At 41.6% G+C, this 25,217-nt stretch overlaps 1 protein-coding gene across 2 annotated transcripts in view; it reads left to right on the plus strand.

Moving 5' to 3' along the window:
• MCC (MCC regulator of Wnt signaling pathway) overlaps window positions 1-25,217 on the plus strand; it is a 400,040-nt gene that overhangs the window by 17,474 nt on the left and 357,349 nt on the right. For both annotated transcript variants that reach the window (XM_006134467.5, XM_025190402.3), the window contains exon 2: window positions 16,167-16,411. In XM_006134467.5, coding sequence (XP_006134529.2) covers window positions 16,167-16,411 — 245 coding nt within the window. The remainder of the gene's footprint in view (window positions 1-16,166; window positions 16,412-25,217) is intronic.

Genomic DNA, 25,217 nt, shown 5'->3' on the forward strand with positions numbered 1-25,217 from the left:
GCTGGATGGCCACTCATCATGGGTGTGGTCAACTAAAATCATGCTGGACCACAAATGTTGCCAGAGTAGAGAGATTCAATTTGTATTAGTGTTTTTCTGTATAGGTGTGTGGTATATGAAAAAAAAAGGAACCCAGAAGTTAAGTGAATGAAGTGCATGGTGGTTGTGTGCATGAGCACAGTCCAGTTTGCAGCATATGTTTCTCTTGGGATTTGCTTCAGTTAGCTGCTCCTCATCCAGGAGCTTTATGAATGAAGGTGACATAATTCCACATTTGTTCTCTGCAGGTCCTTTCAGACCATTTTAGCCACAAGAATAAATAAGGGGAAGAGATGGGAGAAGGTAGGCAGGCTAAAGACAACTCTATGCTTGGTTTGGGAAGGAAAAAATAATCCTTTTGTCTAATACTGTGACTAGCATTCATACCGGGAATTAACATTTATTTCATTCATTTCGAAATCTGTACTTGTCAGAATTAATGCACAGTCATGGAGAGGATATTTGAACTGACATTTTCAGAATCTTTAATAATTAAATCTAGCGATCTATTCAATTTCTATGTAAACATCAGGATGGTCTTTGAAAACAGCAATATTTCTTTTTAACTGAAGTCATTCATAATTGAAAATTAGTACATATCTATGTGTTTTACCTAGCTTGTTTTATTCCTCTTTCTTCTGAGTATTATTAATCCAAGAAGAAATTACTTAAATATAAATCTTGGATTTAGGATATTAAGTTTTTTCACTGTTATGGAGAGGCCTTAATATTTACACAGACTGTAATATGAAATTGTACCTCTTTTCCCTGTAAAAAAATCCAATTTACTGAAACAAAAACAATTAACTAACTTTCTACTACTGAAGCTGTTTCTTGTCTTTTAAAATTTGTGATTACTTATTAATAAGGCTGGAAAACAGAACAATATTTTATGTTATTGGTTATTATAGTGTGAGATCCAAACCTATGTGGTTCTTAAGGGACTTTAACTATTCATGGGAAGACAGAGCTGTTCAGCTGAAAATTTTCTCTAATGATCTTGTAGAATGGGTCATCTAGAAAAGCTAAATAATTTTCAGAAGATGCTCAGTTTCGTTTTTTACTTTGGTTATAATGTACAAAGTGAGCCAAGCCATCATTTTGGCTGCATAAGTAAGACTCTGATACTGCAGTTAACTTGGCACGAGGGTTCTGTGTGGGTGGGTGTGGAGTTTTGTCTGCTTAGAACCAAGTGCAAGATCAGGACGTAAGTAAATTACATGGTTTAGCACAGTGACGTGCAACATAGGCTAGTGAGTGGGCCACATGAGTAGCCGTTCTTCATTTAAGTGGGCTGCAGGATTATTGTAACCAAGACACTCTTCCAGGATAGGATAATTTTGATATCAACGCTTACATACCTAGAATTTGCAATGTACCAATTGAACCATAGCAGTGCTTTGATTGCATGCAGGTTTGTGGTCAGTATTGTGTGCAATCAACATGCACCTTGTGTGCGTGTCATGTTAGTAAAATACTAGTAGGAAAAACCCTATGTGGACGGAAACCATTGGAATCTGACAAACTTGTACATGGCAACAGTAAACAAAATGTCTTGTGGGCCATCTATAGATCCCCAATGGGCCCCATGTGGCATGTGGACTGCTGGTTTACCACAATTGCTTTAGCACAAGTTACTGAAGAAATACCAGACTTTTAGTGGGATTCAGAATTTTAACAAACAAACACACGCTGCAATTAAAAATCATCATAATAAAAAAGTGCATTGCCTGTACTGGGAGATACTTAGCTAAGGGAAAAGTCCCACCACTTGGGCAGTTAATTCATTGTATTATATTTTTCTCCCTTATCTTGCCAGATTGTGGTGGGCCACTGGATAACTAAATAGTTTTAAGCAGTTGAGTTGGCTATGGTGGCTGGAAACGAGTCACATTGTTTTAAAAATCAGCATACAGGATGAAGTAACTACTGTTTAAAATAGTTTAGGAAATAGTTCAGGGTCATTGTGGATACAAACTGTGTCTCCTGAGAGAGGCTTTTTTAAGGATGTTCTTAGGCTTTGTCTACACTTAAAAGTTTAAAGCGCAGCGGTGGCATTGCTTTAAACTGAAAGTGTGGCCATGGCACGATCCTTTCCCAGCGCTCGATGTAAACTACCCCTTTGAGGGGTGTAACTAACAGCATTGGGAGTGTGGCTCACTGGTTCACACTGGTGCTTTACAGTGCTGTAACTTGCTGCACTTGAGGTGTCTGTGTGTTTTCACACCCCTGAGACAGAAATTTATAGCACTGTAAAGTGCCAGTGTAGACTTAGCCTTAAAGTTATCCAGTCTCCTGAGAGATAATGTCCTTACAAATGCCTTTGTTATCCCACACGTTGACTTCCAGAAGCAGCAGCCTCACTGGAGTTTATTTATCCCTATCCAAATCACTGAACACATTATAACACAGTGCCCAAATATGAATTCAAAGGTGAATTGGACGATATTTATAGAGTTATAGAAGAGTCTTTGAAATGGCTAATGCACCTACAACTGCATCTACACTTAAGAGTGTTGCTCTGTAGATGCCATGTGCACACAGGCGATTCCTATCTTGTTGGCTAGAAGTGCCTTGCTGGTTTAGTAGTTGTTTTAGATGTAGGACAGCCTACAGCAGGTGAAGACTCAGTTACCTTTCTGACCCTTCACTTTGGAATATCAGTTGCCAACTTCTGAATGTTGAAACTGTTCTAAATTATAAAAAAAACTCACTGAAACATCTTATGTTTCATTAAGTATGGGGTAGGGAATAATGAAGTCAGTGGAGCATTTAATTGAGCCTTATCAACAGGATGGGTTTGTGAGAGAGTTGTTCAGACAAGTCTGGAAATTGGTGTGGAAAAGCTAATTTCCCCATAAGTATATGTGGCTTTTGAAATCTTCTTTATATCTTTAGTGAGAGTGTTCACATGCATCTGCTAGAGTTAGCAGTGTAAGTATGCAATATATCTACTATTCAATTGCTGTTCCCTAGCATTGTGGTGTTAATTAGCATTGGTATCTTTAAAGAGCACATTTAACACATCATTCCTGCTGAGAATTTTATTGAGAACTAAGTTCTTAAATGTAATAATGCAAAATTTAGTTATACTAGCATTGGTACGCTACATCTGGAGTGTGACAATTGAATTCTTTGTACTTTCTGTCCTGCAGTGAATTTGGTGGGCCGTGTCAAATATACTATTTTAATATATTTTTAATAATTTGCTGTATTTTAAATAGCAGAATTCAAAACTAGAAAATTAAAACAAAGGGAAAGCACAGAACATCAACAGGTTTTATTGATAAACAGATCTTTGTTTCCCCACAATTAATAAATTACAGTAGTAGTAGTCCTATCACCTTACACAAGATGCAACTAGAGAAGACAAAATACAGGACTATGTAGCACTTTAAAGACTAACAAGATGGTTTATTAGATGATGAGCTTTTGTGGGCCAGAAAGCTCATCATCTAATAAACCATCTTGTTAGTCTTTAAAGTGCTACTTAGTCCTGTATTTTGCTTCAGCTATACCAGACTAACACGGCTACATTTCTATTACTAGAGAAGACAGTGTGTCTTTCCTTTTCCCTTTCCTTAGGCTAAGAGAAGCAGTTTGTATCATTATTCTGAGACAAAGGGTCAGAATACATTTGAAAGGGACATTTATTTTATTTCTAAGAAGTTAATTTTACAAATGTTGGTTTGTACTTACTCTCAAGGAAGCAATTCACTTAACAGGCCTGAAGTCTTTTCCTGAAACACCTTGTTAAGAGATATTGATCTTGCTGGAAAAGGTTAAGCTGTTGACCTACAGGGACAAATGGCTTTCTTCTCCCCCAGAGGTGGGAGTGGCTTTCTAGGGAGAGCTGAGAAGTCCAACAGTAGTGGTACCCTAGCATTAACTGAGCTTGGGCAGAAGGTAATGAGGGGAATTTTTATGCTACTTACAATGTTGTAGAAATATTGGTCTCAGGATATAACAGTGAGACATGTGTGAGATAGTATCTTTTATTGGAGTTCTGTTGATGGAAGAGACAAGCTTTCAAGCTACACCAAGTTCTTCAGGTCTGGGAGGGTAGTCAGGGTCACAGTCAAATAACAAGGTGAAACAGATTGTACAGAATAAGATGTTAACATGGTATAAGAGGATATTTAAAATGAAGTAGGCCGGGGTGGGCAAGAGACTTGGTGCGCTCTCCCGGCCCCCAGGTCCTGATTGGCCTGGGGGTGAGGGGAGTGTGCAAGGTGTCCTTCTGCTGCGCCCCTAGAGGCAACTGTCAGCTGTTTTAAAACAACTGGTGATTCTCTCTTGGGGGTGGGGACAGGAAAGACTTAACACACTCTCCCACACCCAGGCCAATCAGGGTCTGTGGGTGGGAGCATGAAAAGTCTCCTGTCCCCGCTCCTTCCACCCAAGGCCCCGCCTCTTCTGGGGCAGCCTGGAGCCATTTCAGAAATGTATGAAGTGACCCCCTTTTAAAAATCATTGCCCACCCTGGAAGCAGGCAGTTAACTCCTGCATTTGCAGGACAAAAGAGTTAGTGGTTGGTTATTGATTGTTGTATAGAGGAAACATTTCTGGACAATTGCACCACAGAAAACAATGATATTGCTGAGCTACATTGACATGTTCATGCTGTGGACCGATGACCAAAACTCACTCATAGATTTCTACCACAAAGTCAACAACCACAGCCCATCCATCAATCTCTCCCCAGGACATTTCTGCACCGGTATCAACTTCCTATGATTGTTGTTGTACAGTAAACTTCCGAAAATACGGCACCTTTAGGACCCAGGGGGTGCTGGATTATCAGATATGCCGGACTATCAGAAGGGGGGGCTCTGAGGGGGGTGAGGTGGGGGGGATGCCACCCCAGACCCCTCATAGCCTGCCCTTCCGATAGTCTGGCTCTGCCCCAGGCGTCCCTAATTCAGCCGCTGCTGAAACTGACCAGCAGCGGCTGAATCGGGGACATCTGGGTCAGAGCAGCTGGAGTGCTGCTGAGTTGGTCCGGTAGCGCCGACCCGTGGCGCTGCAAGACCAACCCGGCAGCACCCCAGCTGCTCTTGGGGACGCCTGGGGCAGAGCAGCTGGGGTGCTGCTGGGTTGGTCCCGCAGCGCCGCTCTTTGGCGCTACTGGACCAACCCGGCAGCCCCCCAGCTGCTCTGCCCCAGGTGTCCCCAAGTCAGCCGCTGCTGATACTGATCAGCGGCTGACTCCAGGAAGCCCGAGGCAGAGCTGCTCTGCTCCAGCTTCCTTGAGTCAGCCGCTGGTCAGTTTCAGCAGCGGCTGAATCAGGACGCCTGGGGCAGAGCAGCTGGGGGGCTGCCGGGTTGGTCCCACAGCGCCGAGGTGCGGCGCTACTGGACCAACCTGGCAGCACCCCAGCTGTCCCTGATTCAGCCCCTGCTGAAACTGAACCAGCGGCTGACTCCAGGAAGCCTGAGGCAGAGCTGCTCTGCTCCAGCTTCCTTGAGTCAACCGCTGGTCAGTTTCAACAGCAGCTGAATCGGGACGCCTGGGACAGAGCAGCTGAGGCGCTGCCGGGTTGGTCCCCGCAGCGCCAAGGTGCAGCGCTACTGGACCAACCCGGCAGCGCCCCAGCTGCTCTGTCCCAGGCGTCCCGATTCAGCTGCTGTTGAAACTGACCAGCGGTTGACTCAAGGAAGCTGGAGCAGAGCAGCTCTGCCTCGGGCTTCCTGGAGTCAGCTGCTGGTCAGTTTCAGCAGCGGCTGAATCGGGGACAGCTGGCGTGCTGCCGGGTTGGTCCCGCAGCCCCGAGGGGCAGCGCTACGGGACCTACCCAGCAGCACTCCAGCTGCTCTGCCCCCGGCTTCCCTGATTCAGCTTCTGGTCAGTTTTAGTAGTGGCTGAATCGGGGACGCCTGCAGCAGAGCAGCTCCAATGGTCCGGCGGCCCGGAGCACTTCTGGGTTCCTGATGGTGCCGGACCATCAGATACCGGACCATCGGAGTTTTACTGTATTTAAAATTGTTTGTGTAAATAGTTTTGGGACTGATAGCTAATTGATTATGGAAGCGAACCTATGAACTGATTCTACATGAAGGGCTATCAAAAGCATTACAAATTTCAGGAATTAGAGAAAAATATTTTATTTTGATAAATTACATTATAAGAATTTATCTTAGGTTTTACAAAATGTTCAGGAAGAATGGAATCTTCAGTATTATTTGAAATAGATCACTAGCTGTCTACAGATTGAGAAATGTATTTTATGCATTAAATATCTGGGAAAGGATTTTTTTTTACACTGCTTTTAGGAAATTTTTTGTGGAAAAACTTTCTTATGAAGCAGAAAGTTGAAAATTAAAGATGCACTTAGTCACTGTCAACACAATAGTCATCTAACTAATTTCCTAGCAAAATAGCATTTTCAGCTGTTAAAAAAGTTTAAGTGGCTCATAATTGCTGTTGATTTTATATAATCCAATAATTTATTGTTCATTATATAAATGACAGGAAAGATGCGTCAGCATACATGCAAGTGACACAAACATTCTTGTGCAGTTAGTTCTTTTCATTCCCCAAATCAATGAGTAAAATAAAGTATAACTGAAGATTGCTTTAAAAATATAAATTGTAGGGAAGATAGTTTTACATAGTTGATGAATGCACTTTATGTATCACGCTACAAAAACTTGCAGTTTTGGCAATTCCATTTTATAATTATTCATATTTGCATAAATCCTGTACTTGCTAATCTGAATGGCTAAGATTTGGAAAGTTGAGAAACTTACTGCTGTTCTGAGTAGAAAGGCCAAAAAGAACAGCCGAATCATTAAAAAAAAACAAAAAACCACACACGCACACACAACTTGACAGAATAACAACCTGCACACTGATATAATCCTGTTAAGAACTGTTCACCATTTCCTGTGTGTCAGCAGGGGCTCAAACTAGGTTTTTTTTTAACTCTCTTACTAATTGTCCACAAGACGGCCACGTATACACTGGCACCTTTTTCCGGAAATGCTTAAAATGGAATACTATTCCGTGTTCAGTTTTTCCGGAAAAGGAGCGTCTACATTGGCAGGCTGCTTTTCCGGAAAAGCCCTTTTTCCGGAAAAGCGTCTGTGGCCAATGTAGACGCGCTTTTCCGGAAAAGAGCCCCGAGCGTCATTTTCACGATCGGGGCTTTTTTCCGGAAAAGATTACTGGGCTGTTTACACTGGCCCTTTTCCGGAACAGTGTTCCAGAATAAGGACTTATGCCCGAGCGGGAGCAGAATAGTTTTTCCAGAATAGCGGCTGATTTTGTACAGTAGATCGTCGTTGCTTTTCCGGAAAAGCAAGCGGCCAGTGTAGACAGCTCGCAGCTTATTCCGGAAAAGCGGCTGCTTTTCCGGAATAAGTGGCCCAGTGTAGACACAGCCGACATGTGTTACATATCTTGGTTCTGATTGCCAAAGTATCATTTAAACATATTATTTAGTACATTTAAGCAGTTATGGGTCATGAATTTTAAAAAGTGTCTATTGAGGCAGAGGGTTTTTATCTTGCAACTTATGAACTCCGCAATAAATGTAAGTGAGTAGTTGACTACCCGATAAACCTAAGTAGTCAAATCACTATCAGAGGCAGCAAGGGGAGGAGCAGGAGTCAGTGCTGGGGGGTAGGGAGGGAGCTGTCTTAAAAGCACTATCTTTGTGGGGAGGCAGAGGCGTAGCAGGGGACCAGGCGTGAGCGGGACTCAGCTGTCCTGGCTCATGCCCAGTCCCAGACACTGTGCTTCTGCCTTTTAAATGTAGGAAGAGCTCGGTGGCTCTTACTACATTTAAAAGGCAGAGCCACAGCGGGGTCAGCTCCCAGGGCCAGTAGCTAACCCTCCTGTGACTCTTCAGTTTCCCCGTTTATTGACTAATAAAGTAGTTGATGGAAATTTCATCGACTAATCAATTGGCTGATTAAACGCAATTTAATCCTTAATTCTAAAATGGATGCAGTATAGAGCGAAGATGTAATTGTTACAATACAGCAATATTTTAAAGTAGAAAATACTTCCCATGGTCTTGGAGGGGGGAAATGACTATAGAGCCAGAGACAAGGGAGTTCCTGCTGGAAGCTGGAGAAGAAGCTATTGCTCCTGGCTGTCTGCAGAAACTGAAAGGGCCCGAATAGTTCATTCTGCTACCTGAGACAGAATGCAAGAGGTGCTCCTTTCTGGTTGTATTGTGAAGGTGGATTGTTGCTTGCAGGGATCAGGGAAGCCATGGAATAGCTGCTGGCTGGCTGCCATTGAAGACATGCCCATAGAAGGGATGTCCATTGCCACTTACCTGCCCCTCCCATGAAGCGGCTGATCTAGATTGACCCAGCTGGAAAGCTGGAGTCAGAGCCCTAAAGGGAAGTCAAAGAGGCCCCAGGGAGGAAGGTGCCATTCCATCCCAGAGAAGAAATCTTCATATGTAATCTGTCCAACAAGGGTAATGGAGCCTGGTAAGGGCTACAGGGTCAGTGTACGTGGGTCAGCCCGAGGACTGAGTCACTTAATATCTATGGGTATGTCTACACTACCATCCTAGTTCGAACTAGGGTGGTAATGTAGGCAACCGGAGTTGCAAATGAAGCCCGGGATTTGAATTTCCCAGGCTTCATTTGCATAAAGCCGGGCGCTGCCATTTTTAAATGTCCACTAGTGCGGGACTCCGTGCCGCGCGGCTACACACGGCACGGACTAGGTAGTTCGGACTAGGCTTCACGAGGAGTAACGGTAGTTCGGACTAGGAAGCCTAGTCCGAACTACCTAGTCTGTGCCACGTGTAGCCGCGCGGCATGGAGTCAGACTAGCGGACATTTAAAAATGGCGGTGCCCGGCTTTATGCAAATGAAGCCCGGGAAATTCAAATCCCGGGCTTCATTTGCAACTCCGGTTGCCTACATTACCACCCTAGTTCGAACTAGGGTGGTAGTGTAGACATACCCTGTCTGTTGAGAGATTCATCTGCCAGAGGGGGCTGCTGAAGAGAGGTGAGTGCTGCCCTGTTGAAAAAAACCTGAAAGGATGGAGATACCTCCAACTAGAGGAGTTGTTACAAGAGGCCTGTGCCAACCTTTTTCAAAGCCAAATCCTGGTCCTTGACATCAAAGCTGCTTGAAATGCCAAGAAGCATTAATTTGGTCTTTATTTCTTTTCTATTCGTAAATAATTATGGTCCCCTTCTCCTTGTGCTTGGTGTCTTTTATGTCCAGATTGCCCTAAAAAGCTAAAATTTTTGAAAGAATATTTTAAAGAATGAAGATGATGGGCCTGTATGATCTCACACTGGCATAAATCGGGATTATCTTCAGAAAAGCCAGAGTTCAGTCGATGTAAAACCAGGTTACAGGTCCTCAAAGTACAAAGTATTTTTTTGTTATATATGGGAAAATGCAATTAAATCCAAAATTGTTTTGGCTCCTTTCTTTTAAGACTCAGTCCTTATCCCTGAGCAACTTAGTTATACCAACTGAATTCCTGGTGTAGACAACACTATGTCACTGAGACAGCTTCTCCCTTCAATTCAGCTACCTCCTGTTGGGGAGGTGAAATACTTATGCTGATGGAAGAAACTGTCCCAAAGCATAGGTAACATTTTTACTAAGCACCATAGTGTCTCAGCTGCAGCACAAGAAGTGTAGACAAGCCCTCAGTTTATTCTGACTAGATACTTAACTTGAATTTTTCTCTAATGCCTATCAACATAGTGTCTAATCAGTGATTAAAATACTTAGTGATTCGAGTATCATAGCAAAATTGTCATGCTAGCATACCAATACATCTCCTCTAAATAGTTTGTACATAATTTATTGCTAAATATTTTTGTATGGTTGTGTTACAGCTGGGATTTTCAAAGAGCCCTAAGGAGTTTAGGCTGCCCACGCTGTTACGCCTCTTTGAAATCCTAGCCCGCATACAGATGCATTTTGTTATGCATGGAGGGAATGATCATATCCTCCAGCATATGCTGTTGATGTTGCCAGTTGATCCTAGTGTGTTCCATCAAAATAAAGGCCTGATGCAAATCACGTTGAAGTCAAAGATTTTCATTGACTTCAGTGAGTTTTGGATTATGCTCGAGAGGAAAGATGATGATAATACCTAGTTCTTAAACTGAACTTTTGTTAAAGACCTAATGACATTTTCAGTCCAGCATATGCATATCTTAGGCTCCAGTCCAGCAAAAATTAAAACATGTTATTGACTTTCCAGAATGTGAGTAGATATGTCTGTCATAGGGCAATTACTGTGCATAGACATTTAGCATTTGCTTTATGTATTTATTTGCCGGATTGAAGCCTGAGAGAAGATCTTAAGCCTTTTTGGAAAATTTGAGTCATCTTAACTATCAATCAGTAATTCAGCTATGTCCTATTTTTATGACTTCCTACTCCAGTAATTGTATTGCTAAGGATATTTTATGACTACAGGAATCTTTATTTCTTTAGTTAAGATGATTTTACTGCTTATTCCACACTTGAAATCATAAGCCTCTTATGTCCCAATTGGTAGCTGTGGAAATTGCAATTTTTATATCATTAAATGTTGTGCTTCAGGGTATCTTTGAGTGGGAATTAATCAGGAATTTAATGGAAAGGAAGCATATATTACCTTTTAGATGTTAATTTCCATGTGCGGGTATTTAAATGAATAAATTCCTATATGTTTTTAGATAAGGTTTGTGTATCTTAAAAGTACTTCACTGTACTAAAGAAAAAATTTATTATTCTGATGATCATGTAATAATACAGGGAAATGGATAAATGTAATTCCAGGATGGTTGATATGGTGAGGTGTGAACTGGATCAATAATTTCAGTAACATTAGATGTCATCAGCTAATTGATGTGATAATCATAGCATAAAAACAGTTTCTTATAACCGTTTTCACTGACCTCCCGCACTCTTCAGACTTCATTTGGGGCACAGTCTCCAGATTGCAACGAACTAAAAATTATAGATATTGTCTAATCTCTGTATTTAGAGGACAGCTAAGAAAATCACAAGGAGTATATATAAAAATAAGATCATCTCATGATTGCTTACTTTTTAATCCTTGTCTTCCTGTGGGGGATACTCCCACACCTGGTTTATCTTTCTGATCTCTTATTTCTATCATAAGCCTAGATCCAAAAAACAACAAACGCACACTAAAAGCACATGAGTAGGAATTCTGTCTTCTTTATCTTAGGGACTTATATGGCCCAATTTTCTAGTGTCTAAGAACCTTGCAATATTTAATGTGTTTATCCACAAACCCTCCCCCCCCCCCATGTGAGGGTAAGGTTATGGTATTATCCCCATTTCACAGATGGGGAACTGAGCCATGACTTGCCCAAAGTCACACAGAAAGCTTGTAGCGGTGTAAGGGTTTAAACCTGGGACTGTTCAGCACTAACCTACCATCCTAACTCCTAGATCCCATGAAAGACTGGCCAAAAGTCTCCTTTTTAGAGGGAGTGGAATCTGGTGCACCTGTGGCTTATCAGCTGCCTCCCATTGGGGCATTAAAAGAGTGTAGGAGGCATAAAAGTGGGGAGATACTGAGAGGAGAGGAAGTCAGGAAAGGAATAGGTGAGAGCTGCCTCAGGAGGGAAGGAGAGACCTAGGGAAAAATAGGAGCAGCAGAGAAGAACAGGAATATAGTGCCAGGAGTGGGTTTTTTGACAAGGGCAAAAAGTCTGAAAACACACTGGCTATGAATTCTCAGGAGGCTGATCTGGAAATAATGTCTTGGGAGCGAGAAGTGTGGAAAACTGCCATGAATTTGTGGTACTTTGGGGTTTTGGGGAGAGCTGTTTTATCATGAAAGTTCTGTGGATTATCATGTGAATAAATTATATCTAAATATGGCATTTTGAAATGGAGAGATTTTGTTTCTTTCTACTGACAAATGAAGGGGAAACAGAGGTGGTGTGCCATCGTCGGCTGCAGAAGTGTGCTTGAGGAATGGCTACTATGTCACAGCGTTGATATGAATAGTTCTGAGGATAATACTAAAGGGCTATCATATATCAAATATAATTAATGCCCATTTTTGTTCTCTTTAAAATAAATAAAAATATGCCTAAAATCTATAATGAATAATCAGTTATTTATAGTCAATATACATCCTGTGATTTACATCTTCTGTGATAAACTAAGTGGGAAAATTGTTGGCTAAAATATACTGTCATCAAGAATGTGTTTTACTATTGTTTTTATATTCTAGTTTGACTGTAAATGCCTGCGCCAGGAGGCCTAGTCAGGCAGTTGTTCTGGAATTACTGATTTATAAAGCTCTAGGCAATCTATAACTTGTTTCTATAGAACAGATGGACATTGACTGTAATATCAAATGGCTGTAGTGTAACACGTGCTGTACATTTATTATATAAAGAATTTCAGGTACTTATGTCATACACATAAGCTTCCTGCACACTATTCAGAATACTATTGGTTTCCTAAGTAATATTAATTTAAATTGAGAGTCTTGTATTTGTACTATATGAGCAAGAAATTTACTTTTTAATCACAAAAACTAGAAATTGATGGCATAGGTCTTTTGCCAGTCAGAGAATTTTCCACAAGTGAATTTTTTGAGCTCTGCTCTAGGGTTGAGTCAGCAAATCATGTATTTTAATATCACTTAACAGAAGCATAGATCATTAATTGGAATATTAGATATTTGAACTGTGTAATTTTTTTCTGGTTAGTGCTAAGCCATCTTTTCCCCCTTGTGACTTATCCTACCTGTCCTTTCAACTGTTAGTGTAACTGCCACTGAGAGGATTTGAACCTGGGACCTTGGGAGCTGACTATAGGTGCCTCTACCCTCTGAGCTAAAAGCTGGCTGGCTCCCAGCCTATGCTGTAGAGGTTTCTTGATCTTAACTGTTGCTCTGGTCTAGGTACCACTTGCATTGCTCAGTAACCACACTAGGGCTATGTCTACACTGGCGTGATCTTGCGCCAGAGCTATGCAAATGAGGCTAAGCGTGAAATATCACTGAGCCTCATTTGCATATCTAATGAGACACCATTTTTGCAGAAGAGGCCCTTGTGCAAGAAGGAGCTGTCTACACTGCCCTTTCTTGCGCAAGAAAAACCCTTTGCGCAATGCTGTTAAGCTGGTTATTTCCAGGAATAACGACATTGCTCAAGAGGGTTTTTCTTGTGCAAGAAGGGGCAGTGTAGACAGCTCCTTCTTGCTCAAGAGCTTCTTCTGCAAAAATGACAGGGGTTACATACTTCCCCTAGGTGAGGAAGCATGTCCCGAGCTTCCGAGACCCTGTTGAGATCCTGGACAAGCCCCCACTTGTAATCGCCACCGGGCGGGTTTGAACCTGGGACCTTGGAAGCTGAGTACAGGAGCCTCTACCCTCTGAGTGAAAAGCCACTGGCTTTTCACTCAGAGGGTAGAGGCTCCTGTACTCAGCTTCCAAGGTCCTAGGTTCAAATCTGCCCGGTGGCGGTTACACTAGCATTTATTATTCTTTTATAAATTGTGTTATGTCTCCTTTTGGAGAAAAAGCAAAAGAAGGGTCTTCAGGATAGGAGACATTTGTGAAAGTTTTCTTCCTCATCACCTCTCATTGACTCAAGGGACTCTCCAATGGCCCTTCTCTCTCTCAGACAAAACAGGGGCTAATACTAGTGTCCTTGAATGATTTTTCTTTAGCAGAAACAAAATACAGGACTATGTAGCACTTTAAAGACTAACAAGATGGTTTATTAGATGATGAGCTTTTGTGGGCCAGACCCACTTCCTCAGATCAAATAGTGGAAGAAAATAGTCACAACCATGTGTTCTGTAATGTGATTTGTCCTTTTCATGTGTGTTCATTTTTTAAATTGTATCCTTTGGTATATATGGTTGTGACTATTTTCTTCCACTATTTGATCTGAGGAAGTGGGTCTGGCCCACGAAAGCTCATCATCTAATAAACCATCTTGTTAGTCTTTAAAGTGCTACATAGTCCTGTATTTTGTTTCAGCTACACCAGACTAACACGGCTACATCTCTATCACTTTTCTTTAGCAGTGTGTTTAGTTTAATTTACATGCATCGATCTTAATTACATTTCATACCAAAAGATATATACAGTTATACTACCTTTAGAATTGATTTTGTTGCAACTTTCTTACTGCTTTTTTAGATTTGTTAGAATATGTGGATCTGAATTCAGAGTTTTCCTTCCTTATTGTCACTTTCATTGAACAGTTGGAAGAATTAAGATTTGAAAAGGTAGTCAGACTGGGAACAGGCTTGAAACCAGCTATTCAAATTAATATTTCTCCTTTTATTTTTTCTTCCCTCCTTGGGTTTTTAACTTACTGCTTTACCGCTCCTGAGTGTAATGGAAACCAGAGTACTCACCCATTTTCTGATAAATTAGTTATTTAAATATATATTCCTGATACCTACCTCTTAGAACTATCTTACAGGATACTATAATGCAGGGTTTCCCAACATTTTGCTGTCATTTTGAAACTTACTATTTCTTGTGACCCCAGACAACAACATAGCAATCATACATTAAGTATTTTATTTAAAAACGAGAAGTCCTGTAGCATCTTATAGACTAACAGATATAAGATGCCACAGGACTTCTCGTTGTTTATGCAGATTCATACTAACATGGCTACACATCTGATATTTTATTTAATGCTCTCTAATGTGAAATAGAATCATAGAGCTGGAAGAGACCTCAGGAGGTCGTCAAGTCCAGCCCCCTGCCCAAGGCAGGACCAATTCTAACTAAATCAACCCAGCCAGGGCTTTGTTAAACTGAGACATGGGCTTGTATGTTGCAGCACAGGTTCCTGAAATCTGGCAGTATGCTAGAAATTTGAACATCTAATCAGTAGATTGGTACCAAGACTTGATGGACACAAGTGTGCTGTGAATCTAGCTTCACATGAATATGGACTTGCAAATGGAACTATCAGTTTCAAGTCAAGTGTTGAAAGTTCAGAGTACTCATTCCTGACAGTGAACCAGAACTCTGGGAGAATATGTTTGGTCTGGGCATATATTCCTTGCAAGAATCAATCGTTAAGAAATTTTGATGAGCTGTTCAATTTCAGCTGCTGGTAGAGCTATGCTTGCACTGAAAGGCTTGCCCCCCAGCCATACTTTGGCATGTCCATACTGGGGAAAAAAGGATGCAATGTGTTCAACTATCTGGCTGAGATGCTCAGTCATCACCTGTGGCTATGAGGGACTTGCAGCACAGAGCAAGCGACGAGTGCTAACAGGGTATTTGGCATAAAATCATGGGCCTTGACTTAAAGTACTTACAAGCCTATGCAGATTCATATCTCAGAAAAGGTTAACACAGGTCCTACCAGCATAAGTCACTCTGTTGCGAAGGCTGGCGCCCACAAAAAACTTGATTCAAGTCTCTCACCTGGATGCTTGCACAGCCAGATACACAAATGGCAAAATGGTGTCTGCACAGCTACCTCCTCACAATGAACATGCCTGCACCTACTTCCCAAGTTCCATGAAGCTGCTTTTTTTTTTAATGGACTGTATATGTGCGATCATGCTGTATGGATGCCACCATTTTGTAGATTAAAATGGTAGCTTCTGGCTTGGTGTTTGGGGGCAGATAGCAGTATCTCGTGGGCTAAGTCTGACTCATTAGACCTACAATCCCATTTGGGGTATGACCCAGAGTTGCGGGACCATTGGTGTAATGGCACAAGTTTCAGTTCTCATTAGTTCTGTGCATCTCTGGGAGTAGAAATGTTAATATAACTGCAAGTCTGGAGATTTATACAGTAATAAAATTGTTGTTTAGTATTTTTCCCCTTTTCTGCTCTTTCTGGGGTGAATTTGCTTCATCATAATGGAATAGGAGTCTAAATCTTTCTGGTAAATATTGTTAAAATCTGGACATACAGCTTCATCAGGGGTTGTCCTGTTCAGCTTTGTTAAGAAGCAATGGGAGTTCATAACTTTATTTTGTTCAGGCATTATTCCTGTGATTGAAATCTGCCAACATCACAATTCCCTTATTGGAGTCACAAAATTCACAGTTGCTGTATTAGATGTAAATGTCTGTGAAAAATAAATGGATTTCCAGATTAGACAGGGTTATCATTATTTTATAAACTAAATTGCTTTTTTTCTTGCCTCCTTCTACCCCCCAGGAATGACTTGCTGATGGTGTGCCGTCAGTTGAATATGGAGGAGTCTGTTGCTGAGATCATGCACCAACTGGGAGCAGATGAAAATGGGAAGATTTCCTTTCAGGATTTTACTCGGTGTCGCATGCAGCTTGTGCGGGAAATCAGGAAAGAGGAAGTGGAGCTTTCTGTGAAATCAGATGACTCTTGTAAAAAGAAGTTAAGGGACAGAATAGCCTCCTGGCCAACGAGTAGTGATAACAGTTTGGGTAGGTACATTTTCAAATACTTCTCCAGGGATAAATAATGAAGGCAGAAATCCTGGCTTTGCTAAAGTCAATGGGATTTCTAAGAGTTGTGCAAATATGCTGTGGCATAAGATCATCAGATAACAGATTGTAATCATTAATGAATAATAGCCCATCATCCATCATCATGGTATTGGGTCAACTTATATGTATCATAGAAAAAGTACAGAACAGCCTTTTCCTAAAAAATTATGGGCACACCGATTATGAGCCTACTGCCGGAACAGGTTCACTTCCCTGAAAAGACATGAGGCACAGAGCTCAGCTGATGACTAAAATGAGAGGAAATGTTGTGACTACATTCAGAGCCGGCTTTAGGACATGCAGGGCCCAATTCGAACAGTTTCGATGGGGCCCTGGCAGCCAGGATTTTTTGTTGAGCAAAAAAAACCCCACCATACACACACAAAAAGAGTCACAGCCCCTTCAAATCTCCAGCTCTAGGGCAGAGTCATGTCCCGCCAAACCCCAGGGCCGACCCCCTCCCCTCCCCGCTGTGCAGGGAAACCCCTGCGCTTGACTCACCCCTCCTGCAGCAGATGCCCCCTCCCGCAGCGCGCCCGGCACACCAGCACACTTCCAGCTTTAGGGCGTGGGGCTCGATTCGGGGGAATCAGTCGAATCGGCCTAAAGCCTGCCCTGACTACATTGACTGGAAAGCCTGAACTAATATATAGCTAGAAATGTTAAAGACAAAAAGAACATAGTACTGTCTTCTCTGTCTTTCTTATCAAGCAAATCTGACCCTGTTTTAGTTGGTGTCAAATTCTGATTTCCTTTTAATTTAGTATATTTCTGTAGTAACGTGAGAGTTGCCAGCCTGAGTAAAAAATTACTTCATCTAATCCAGTATGTTATGATTGAGGAGAATACAAAATCCTGTCCTTTACTTTCCCATCCTGTCTCAGAATAAACCAAATGAAACAAAATAACACGCAAACATAACACTTGACAAGTTTACCAGTTTTCTACATAAAGTTTATTTAATGCATTTTCCTACGTGGACAATTGAATTAATATCATTCTTATATTGTTGAGATATTTTCACAGCTTTTTAAGTATGTCAGTCAGATGGTAGAAGCAGACTGAATATCTAAATTCCCTGCCCATGGTATTATTTTCCATTCTATTCTGATAAAATCTAGGTTTATATCTTTCACTTTGCTTACATTTTGGTTATATTTTTAGGCCTTTTGGAAACTTCATGATTTCTATACAGTTATCCTGCTTTGATTTTTCTTCCTGTGCTCCAGAGAAGTTCAGTGATCATGTTGCTTTTAAAAACACTTCACTGGGCACAAACATAATATGACCTGGAGCATGCTAGCAGTCCTGACTAATGAGCTGCAATAAGTTTCACTGCCTTTCAGCTCTTCAGGGGCACATATCCTCTTTTTATTTAGTCAGGACTTGAAGAGCTAGTGATGTTATTTGAACCTGCTCCCTATTGCTTTGTAAACATTACTTAAGACAGGAGACATCAAAATGTGCTAATTAATACAAATAAACTTAATGGATGCTAGTTTTTTTGAGGGGGGTACACTGTTTTTAATAACCGGTGTCTTCAAAGACTGTTTATAGGCCTTTCCTCAAGATTTATTTTTATGTGATGTGTCAGCCACTGTTACCCCTTGAAAGTTTCTATCCAACATCCATATGAAGTGCATACATTACAAAAACTCCAAATTCATTTAGCTGCCACTGAGCAGCAGGGGTCCTGTGACCTGCAGCAAAGGAATCTGCCTTCTTTGAAAGGACTTTTACGTTGAGGAGTGTGTTTGGAGATTGTACAAAGAGCACATAGTTCAGGCCTTGTGAAATATAAGGACTTGCAGCTATCTTCTTCTCAAAGAGGTACAAAAATACCTCTTTAAAGTAAAGCTACACACTTGTATTAACAATGCTCAGTGTAAAGCTACACACTTGTATTTACTATACTCACTGTATCCCATTACAAAACAAGGTAAAAGAAAGAGAAAAGTAAAATTTCATAATAAATCATTCTAAAAACAAGTAGTAGTCATGTGGCACTTTAGAGACTAACAAAAATCTGATGAAGTGGGTTTTTACCCACAAAAGCTCCTGATCTTACATATTTTTGTTCATCTCTGAGGTGCCACATGACTACTTGGTTTTAAAGTTACAGATTAACATGGCCCTCAAATTAATTCTGATTGTTTTTCACTCATTGCAGTCATTGAGAATTGTCTTAACATCGCTGCCAATAAGTATTGTTATCCCCATTTTACAGATGGGGGATGTAGCTCAAGTTAGGGAGAAGACTATCTTGAGTCCAGGGAAGAAGAAGTGTTAATCATGATTAGAACTTAGAAATTTCTTGACACTTCCCACGCCCCACGTTCTGTGTTCAATATACTAGACCACAATATTGGTGAGAGTAATTAACCATTAGAACAGCTTACTATGGGCCTGGTGGAGTCTCCATCACTGACTATTTTTAAATCAAGATTGAATGTTTTTCTAAAAGATCTGCTCTGGAAATTATTTTGGGGAGGTTCTCTGGCCTAAGTAATACAGGAGGGTCAGACTAGATGGTGGGAGTGGTCCCTTTTGGCCATAGAATCTATGAAACCTGTTTCTACCATTTCACTTAAATGACACAGAGTATGACAGTGGACTGACGCTTCCATTTGAATACATGACAAAACAGAACACTTTTGAAGTCTCTAGAAAAACATTTTTTATTTAATTAATGTCCTAGTTCCAGGGTTCTCAAAATGCATGTTGGGTTCAGTCCTACACCATTAAAATCAGTGAGTGTTTTAACAATGTCTTCCAAGTCAGTAGGGCCTAACCCTATGCACACATGAATAGTAAGGTAAGTTGTGTTGCTTAAATATTGTGTGGTGTTGTTTTAACACAGTAAAAGTAATAAAACACAGGTAAAATGAACTTAGAAAGTCAGCTATTGGGAGCTGCAGTATCTGTGTCCAGTCTCAGTCACTAGAATTAATCTTCAGAAGGAAATACTGAGAGAATTTCAAGTGTTTCCTGAGAGACCTGGTGACATCATTCAGTAACCTGTTTTAAATGACCACTCAAGAGATTGACAAATGGATTGCTTAACAAAAGGGACTGTGTAATAATCTAGCAGAGTAATTGTGTGTTTGAGGCTACTTTCTTGTGATTTCTTAAAACAGAAAAGTTACCTAGTACAAGTGGAGTGTCTCATATGTGGTACTGTATTTCTTAAAATTTTGAAAGGTGATTCATATTTTATGGGAAAAGTGATAATAAATGCATGATAGAGTCAGCATCCATCTCTCATGAGCGCTCTCTCTGGTTACATGTGTTTGCACTCGTTTTCCTCTGGTCACCCCTTTCAGAGGTTCTCAGGTGGTTTCTGTAGTCCCACCTGTACTCTGTCTTTAACCAGTCTCTGCCCTAGTATGGAGATATGTATCCCCAGGGCTTCCCCCTTGGAGACACTAGTTTCCTGGGGCCCTCCCACATCCCTGCCCCCTCTCCCTTATCTGTGTTGTGTTGTAATCCTTCTTTAGCTCCCAGTAGCAGCTCAACCTAACAACTCTTTCTCTCTCTCTGTTCTGCAACTCCTTTTCATATGGCCCTTCTGGGCCCTGATTGGCCGTTTCAGGTGCCGCCACTCTAGCTTGCTCGGAGGACCTTTCCTTTGCTCCCATCCTGGGATGGATGTGGCAAAGTGCTACAATCTCCAGCAGGGAGCATTTGGACATAGTCCACTCTTCACACAGTGCTTTACGATTTATTTATATATATAGGTATGCCTATCATTTTTAAGAAAACCAGTGCATTTACTGGATCTTCAGTGGTAAAGGTATTCTACTAAAAATACAACTAACAGGCACAGCATAATTTTTGAGAGAACAGGTATTATATAAAAAATTTTTATCAGTAAAATCTTAATTCAGTGAGACAAGTGAGTGGTTTTGCTGTCCAACTGGGAGCACTATGGCTACTAAGATGATTCTACAGACCAGATGCTCAGATGGGGGGGGGGGGGGAACAGACCATAAGCAATTCTGAGCTGTTCTACTTTAGCAGATCATAACTAATTAATTCGTAACCAGTTCTCCTTGTCTCCCTCCAAAAATGAAACTCCCGGGCTTATGATATAATGATGATTTATTTAGATTACACATCAATTATGAGAAAAAATGTAAGGAATAACCAGCATTTCAAACCCAAATTAATCTTATGGATAAGAAAAGAGGGTCATTTGGGTCTGAGAAATCATTGCTTTTTGTTCTGCTGTTCCGCATTTGATCTCCCTGTAAATAAATTGTGTTCAGAAGTTGATGCAGTGATAATTAAAAGTTATTTATTCTATGTTTAATTAAAATCTGTGGAGTGATCGTTCAGATGTACAGTACTATGAAGTAGTGCGGCTTTTTTCTCAGATTTACCCGTAAATTTTCACCCAGGATTTATTTGACTTTTACAGCTATTGTGAATATCTAGCTTATGTACATACACATTTGGGGTAATTAAATTTATAATAATGGATCTGTTTGTTGACTTTGTATACACACACACACCTGTCCTGGAAGAGAGGTGGTCACAGATGACATGCAGGCTAACCTCACTGACCGGGGTTTTCAACTCTGGCACAAATTCCCAGTTCCCAGAAAGGAAATTCATCCCTCTGTTTTTGAGGGAGATACTGCTTCCTAAGGGGTGCATCTAGACTGGAAAGATTTTGTGCAAAACTTGCCAGCTGTCTACACTGGCCGCTTGAATTTGCGCAAGAGCACTGACTTTGTAATGTACAAAATCAGTGCTTCTTGCGCAAATACTTTGACGCTCCCGCTCAGGGATAAGCCCTCGTGTGCAAGAATACTTGTGCAAAAGGGCCAGTGTAGACAGGCACCTTAATTTTTTGCGCAAGAAAGCCCGATGGCTAAAATGGCCATTGGAGCTTTCTTGTGCAAAAGCGCGTCTATACTGGGCATGGATGCTTTTGCGCAAAAGCATCCGTGCCAATCTAGACGCTCTTTTGCAGAAATACTTTTAACGGAAAAACTTTTCCGTTAAAAGTATTTCCGCAAAATCATGACCATCTAGACGCAGCCAAGATGCTCAGGAATAAGTGACTCTGTTTCCATAGGCTTTCAGATTGGACAAAGCCTTGCAATGAGCACCCCTCTGGATATTTCCGTATGTCGTGCACCTGCTTTCTTGACGCTCTGTTCTCTGCAGCCATGTTCAACTGAGGCTGGCTACATACAAGTTGAAAGATGTTATTTAAGGGATATCTTTTTTTCTGACCTGTTAGGTTGTCTGGGGAGTAATGGAAAGTCCCTTTAATCCTCTCTCTCCCGTGATCTGGAATTGTTCTGTGGCCTCTTGTGGCAATAGGGGCATTCTTGCTTACCTTGTTGGCTCTAGTTGGTGTTGTGGAGTTCCTTCAGTCAGTGTTCAAGAGGGGTCTTGAGTATTAATTTTTTATCTGATGTGCCATCACTAGGACTTGATCTTTATTCTGCAGATTCAGATGTGACCTTCCATTTGACCCCTTAAGACAGACTTTCATTTATACTGGCCTTTCTATTGTGCTGATATTGGACAGTTGAGGAAGTTAATTCATTTTCATTTTCTCTCCTTAGTACTTTTCAGAAAGCTGATTTTTAACTTTCATTTTGAACTTGTTTGCAAGGTGAATACAGGTTGTACCTCCCTGGTCCAGCACCCTTGGGGACCTAACCAGTTCTGAATGAGGGAATTGGCTGGACCAGGGGAGGTCAATTCTGGCACCTCTGCTGCCAGCCTCCATGCTTTCCTTAGGGGCTGCCAACCTCCTAGCTGGGCTCCCCTCCTGGGCACCAGCCCTGGCTGCTGAACCAGCTGCCAGTCCTGGCCATCAAGCTCCACTCCTGGCCCTGGATGGGCTCTTTGTCCCTGGGCTTCTAGCCTGTCTCTGCTCCCAGCCCTAGGCACGTTCCTGACCATTGATCCCTTGGCCACCAGACCAGTTCTGTTCCTGGCAGCTGGTCCCCTGACAGGGCTTCTGGCCACCGGACTTAGCCATTCTCCATTCACAGTCGTCAGGGCTCTCTGTTCCAGCAACATCCATGGTTCTGCCAGACCTCAAATGTTGCTGGACCAGAGAGTCCCGGAACAGAGAGTTTCAACCTATACCAAATCCACCTGGCAAACCCCTTCTCATCTTCCTTCCTCTGTGCCAAGAGGATGTGTTAGTGCATGGTAAGAATACTATCAAGTTTTACCTTCCCCAGTCTCAAAAATATAAATGGTCAAAGCTGCTGTTGATTTGGTTTGGGAGGTACACCAGGGGCACAAGGCAGTGACAAAACCACCATAGCTTGGGGTTTTTTAGGCTGCATTCTCACAGCACATGACCAGATTGTTGGTTGTGTTCTGAACTTCAGACTCCATTTTGCTAGAGTAGTGCCCTCTTCATTGGAGAATAGTAATAGAGATGTAGCCGTGTTAGTCTGGTCTAGCTGAAACAGACTAAGTTCTTGCCCCCACAGACAGTCTCTTCATTGGAATGACTGCTAAAGCATCCAGTTCCAAGGTTTGCTAGATGGCAGCATGGTCATCTGCTGACTCCTGAATATGGAGTTTAAACTGGACTTCGCTATTTCTCAGTGTGGCTGTCGGGCCATTCTAGTCCCACAGTAAGAGTATCTTGCCTCCTGGACTCCATTTGAGGTACAACTGCATATGCTCCAACCCCTCAGACAGAGACCTACACCTACAAGATCTTCAACAAGCATTCTGTAAACTACGATACCCACATGAGGAAGTGAGGAGACAGATTGACAGAGCCAGACGTGTACCCAGAAGCCTCCTGCTATGGGACAAGCCCAAGAAAGAAACCAACAGAACACCACTGGCCATCACCTACAGTACTCAGCTAAAACCTCTCCAATGCATCATTAGTGATCTACAGCCCATCCTGGACAATGATCCTTCGCTTTCACAGGCCTTGGGAGGTAGGCCAGTCCTTGCCCACAGACAGCCCACCAACCTGAAGCATATTCTCACCAGCAACTATACACCGCACCATAATAACTCTAACTCAGGAACCAATCCATGCAACAAACCTCGGTGCCAACTCTGCCCACATATATACACCAGCAACACCATCACAAGACCTAACCAGATCAGCCATACTGTCACTGGTTCATTCTCCTGCACATCTACTAACGTAATATATGCCATCATGTGCCAACAATGCCCCACTGCTATATACATCGGCCAAACTGGACAGTCCCTACGTAAAAGAATCAATGGACACAAATCAGATATTAGGAATGGCAACATACAAAAACCTGTAGGGGAACACTTCAATCTTCCTGGACACACAATTGCAGATCTAAAGGTAGCCATCCTGCAGCAAAAAAACTTCAGAACCAGACTTCAAAGAGAAACTGCTGAGCTACAGTTCATCTTCAAGTTTGATACAATCAACTCTGGATTAAACAAAGACTGTGAATGGCTCGCTAACTACAAAAGCAGCTTCTCCTCTCTTGGAATTCACACCTCCAGATCAGCTACTAGAAGTGGGCCTCATCCTCCTTGATTGGATCTATCTCGTCATCTCCAGCCTGATCCTGGCCTGCATATTTTTACCTGCCTCTGGAAATTTCCACTACATGCATCTGACGAAGCGGGTCTTTGCCCACGAAAGCTTATGCTCCTACACTTCAGTTAATCTATAAGGTACCACAGGACTCCTCGCTGCTTTTGCAGATTCAGACTAACATGGCTACCCCTCTGATACTTGCCTCCTGGAGTTAGTACTTCCCACATCTGCTGTAATTTACAGTGATAGTTTTGAAGAAGAGACATACATGGCAAGGCAGAATTATTCGGCAGTAATCCTGTTATAATATTTTCTTTTCACACTCTTCATCTTAGCCTCCTCCTCACCAAGTGATGTGCTGCTGCTCGTTTTTTCTCTCTCCCTAACTTAGTTTTTTCTTCTCTGAAGGTCTGGAAGGTGCTGTGATGGGTGGGAAAGCTGCTGTTATTGAGGTTTAGTTAATCCTTGGTATTGAAGGGGTTCAGAACTTTTTGCATTCATGTTTCCAGTAGATGTTGTTATAACCTGTCCATCCATTAAGCCACTATTGTTGGATTATAGAAGTAGAGATTATGTCAGTAGAACCTAGCTGTAAGTAAATTTGTTTACACCATACAGACTCTAACTCTCTCTGAAAAGAAACATGTTTTTGAAGCTTCTTTTAGATTTGGGGAACCATTATTGCCACATTCAAACTGAATCTTCATTCTGCCATTCATTTCTCAGAGCACAAAAAAGTCACCACCATCCCTATCTATTCTGGACCCTTCTTTGCATATCCTCTGTATTGCAAAATCCCATATGTTTTCCTTCTCTTTGTACTGTTTAGTGGAGGGATTATTTTGATTGTCTCCTTTTACATATTCCTATAGCTGCCCAATCGCATGTGGGCAAATGATCTGGTTTAATTTTGAACACTTGTCTAGATATTGCCATCTTCTTTTCCACATAACTTTGGAGATAAATAGTTGTTAAACTCTAATCAATCTGAACATTGGCTATAAATTCTATCCAGTTAATTCTTAATGGTTTTGGAGACATTTGTTTTTGAAGTCATTTGCCTATCTGTTGTACCTTTGATAAATTTCAGGTTGTATGTTAAAGTGGAATTAACGTTTCAGTTGAAGACTTGTAGTTGGGGTTTAAAGTTGTAGATTTTCAGTGACTAACTTTTATTTAAGCTGGTGATTATAGAAGATGCCTTGCCAATTCCTT

This window comes from Pelodiscus sinensis, chromosome 6 (assembly GCF_052426305.1).
Source record: "Pelodiscus sinensis isolate ZL-2025 chromosome 6, ASM5242630v1, whole genome shotgun sequence".
Lineage (NCBI taxonomy): Eukaryota > Metazoa > Chordata > Testudines > Trionychidae > Pelodiscus > Pelodiscus sinensis.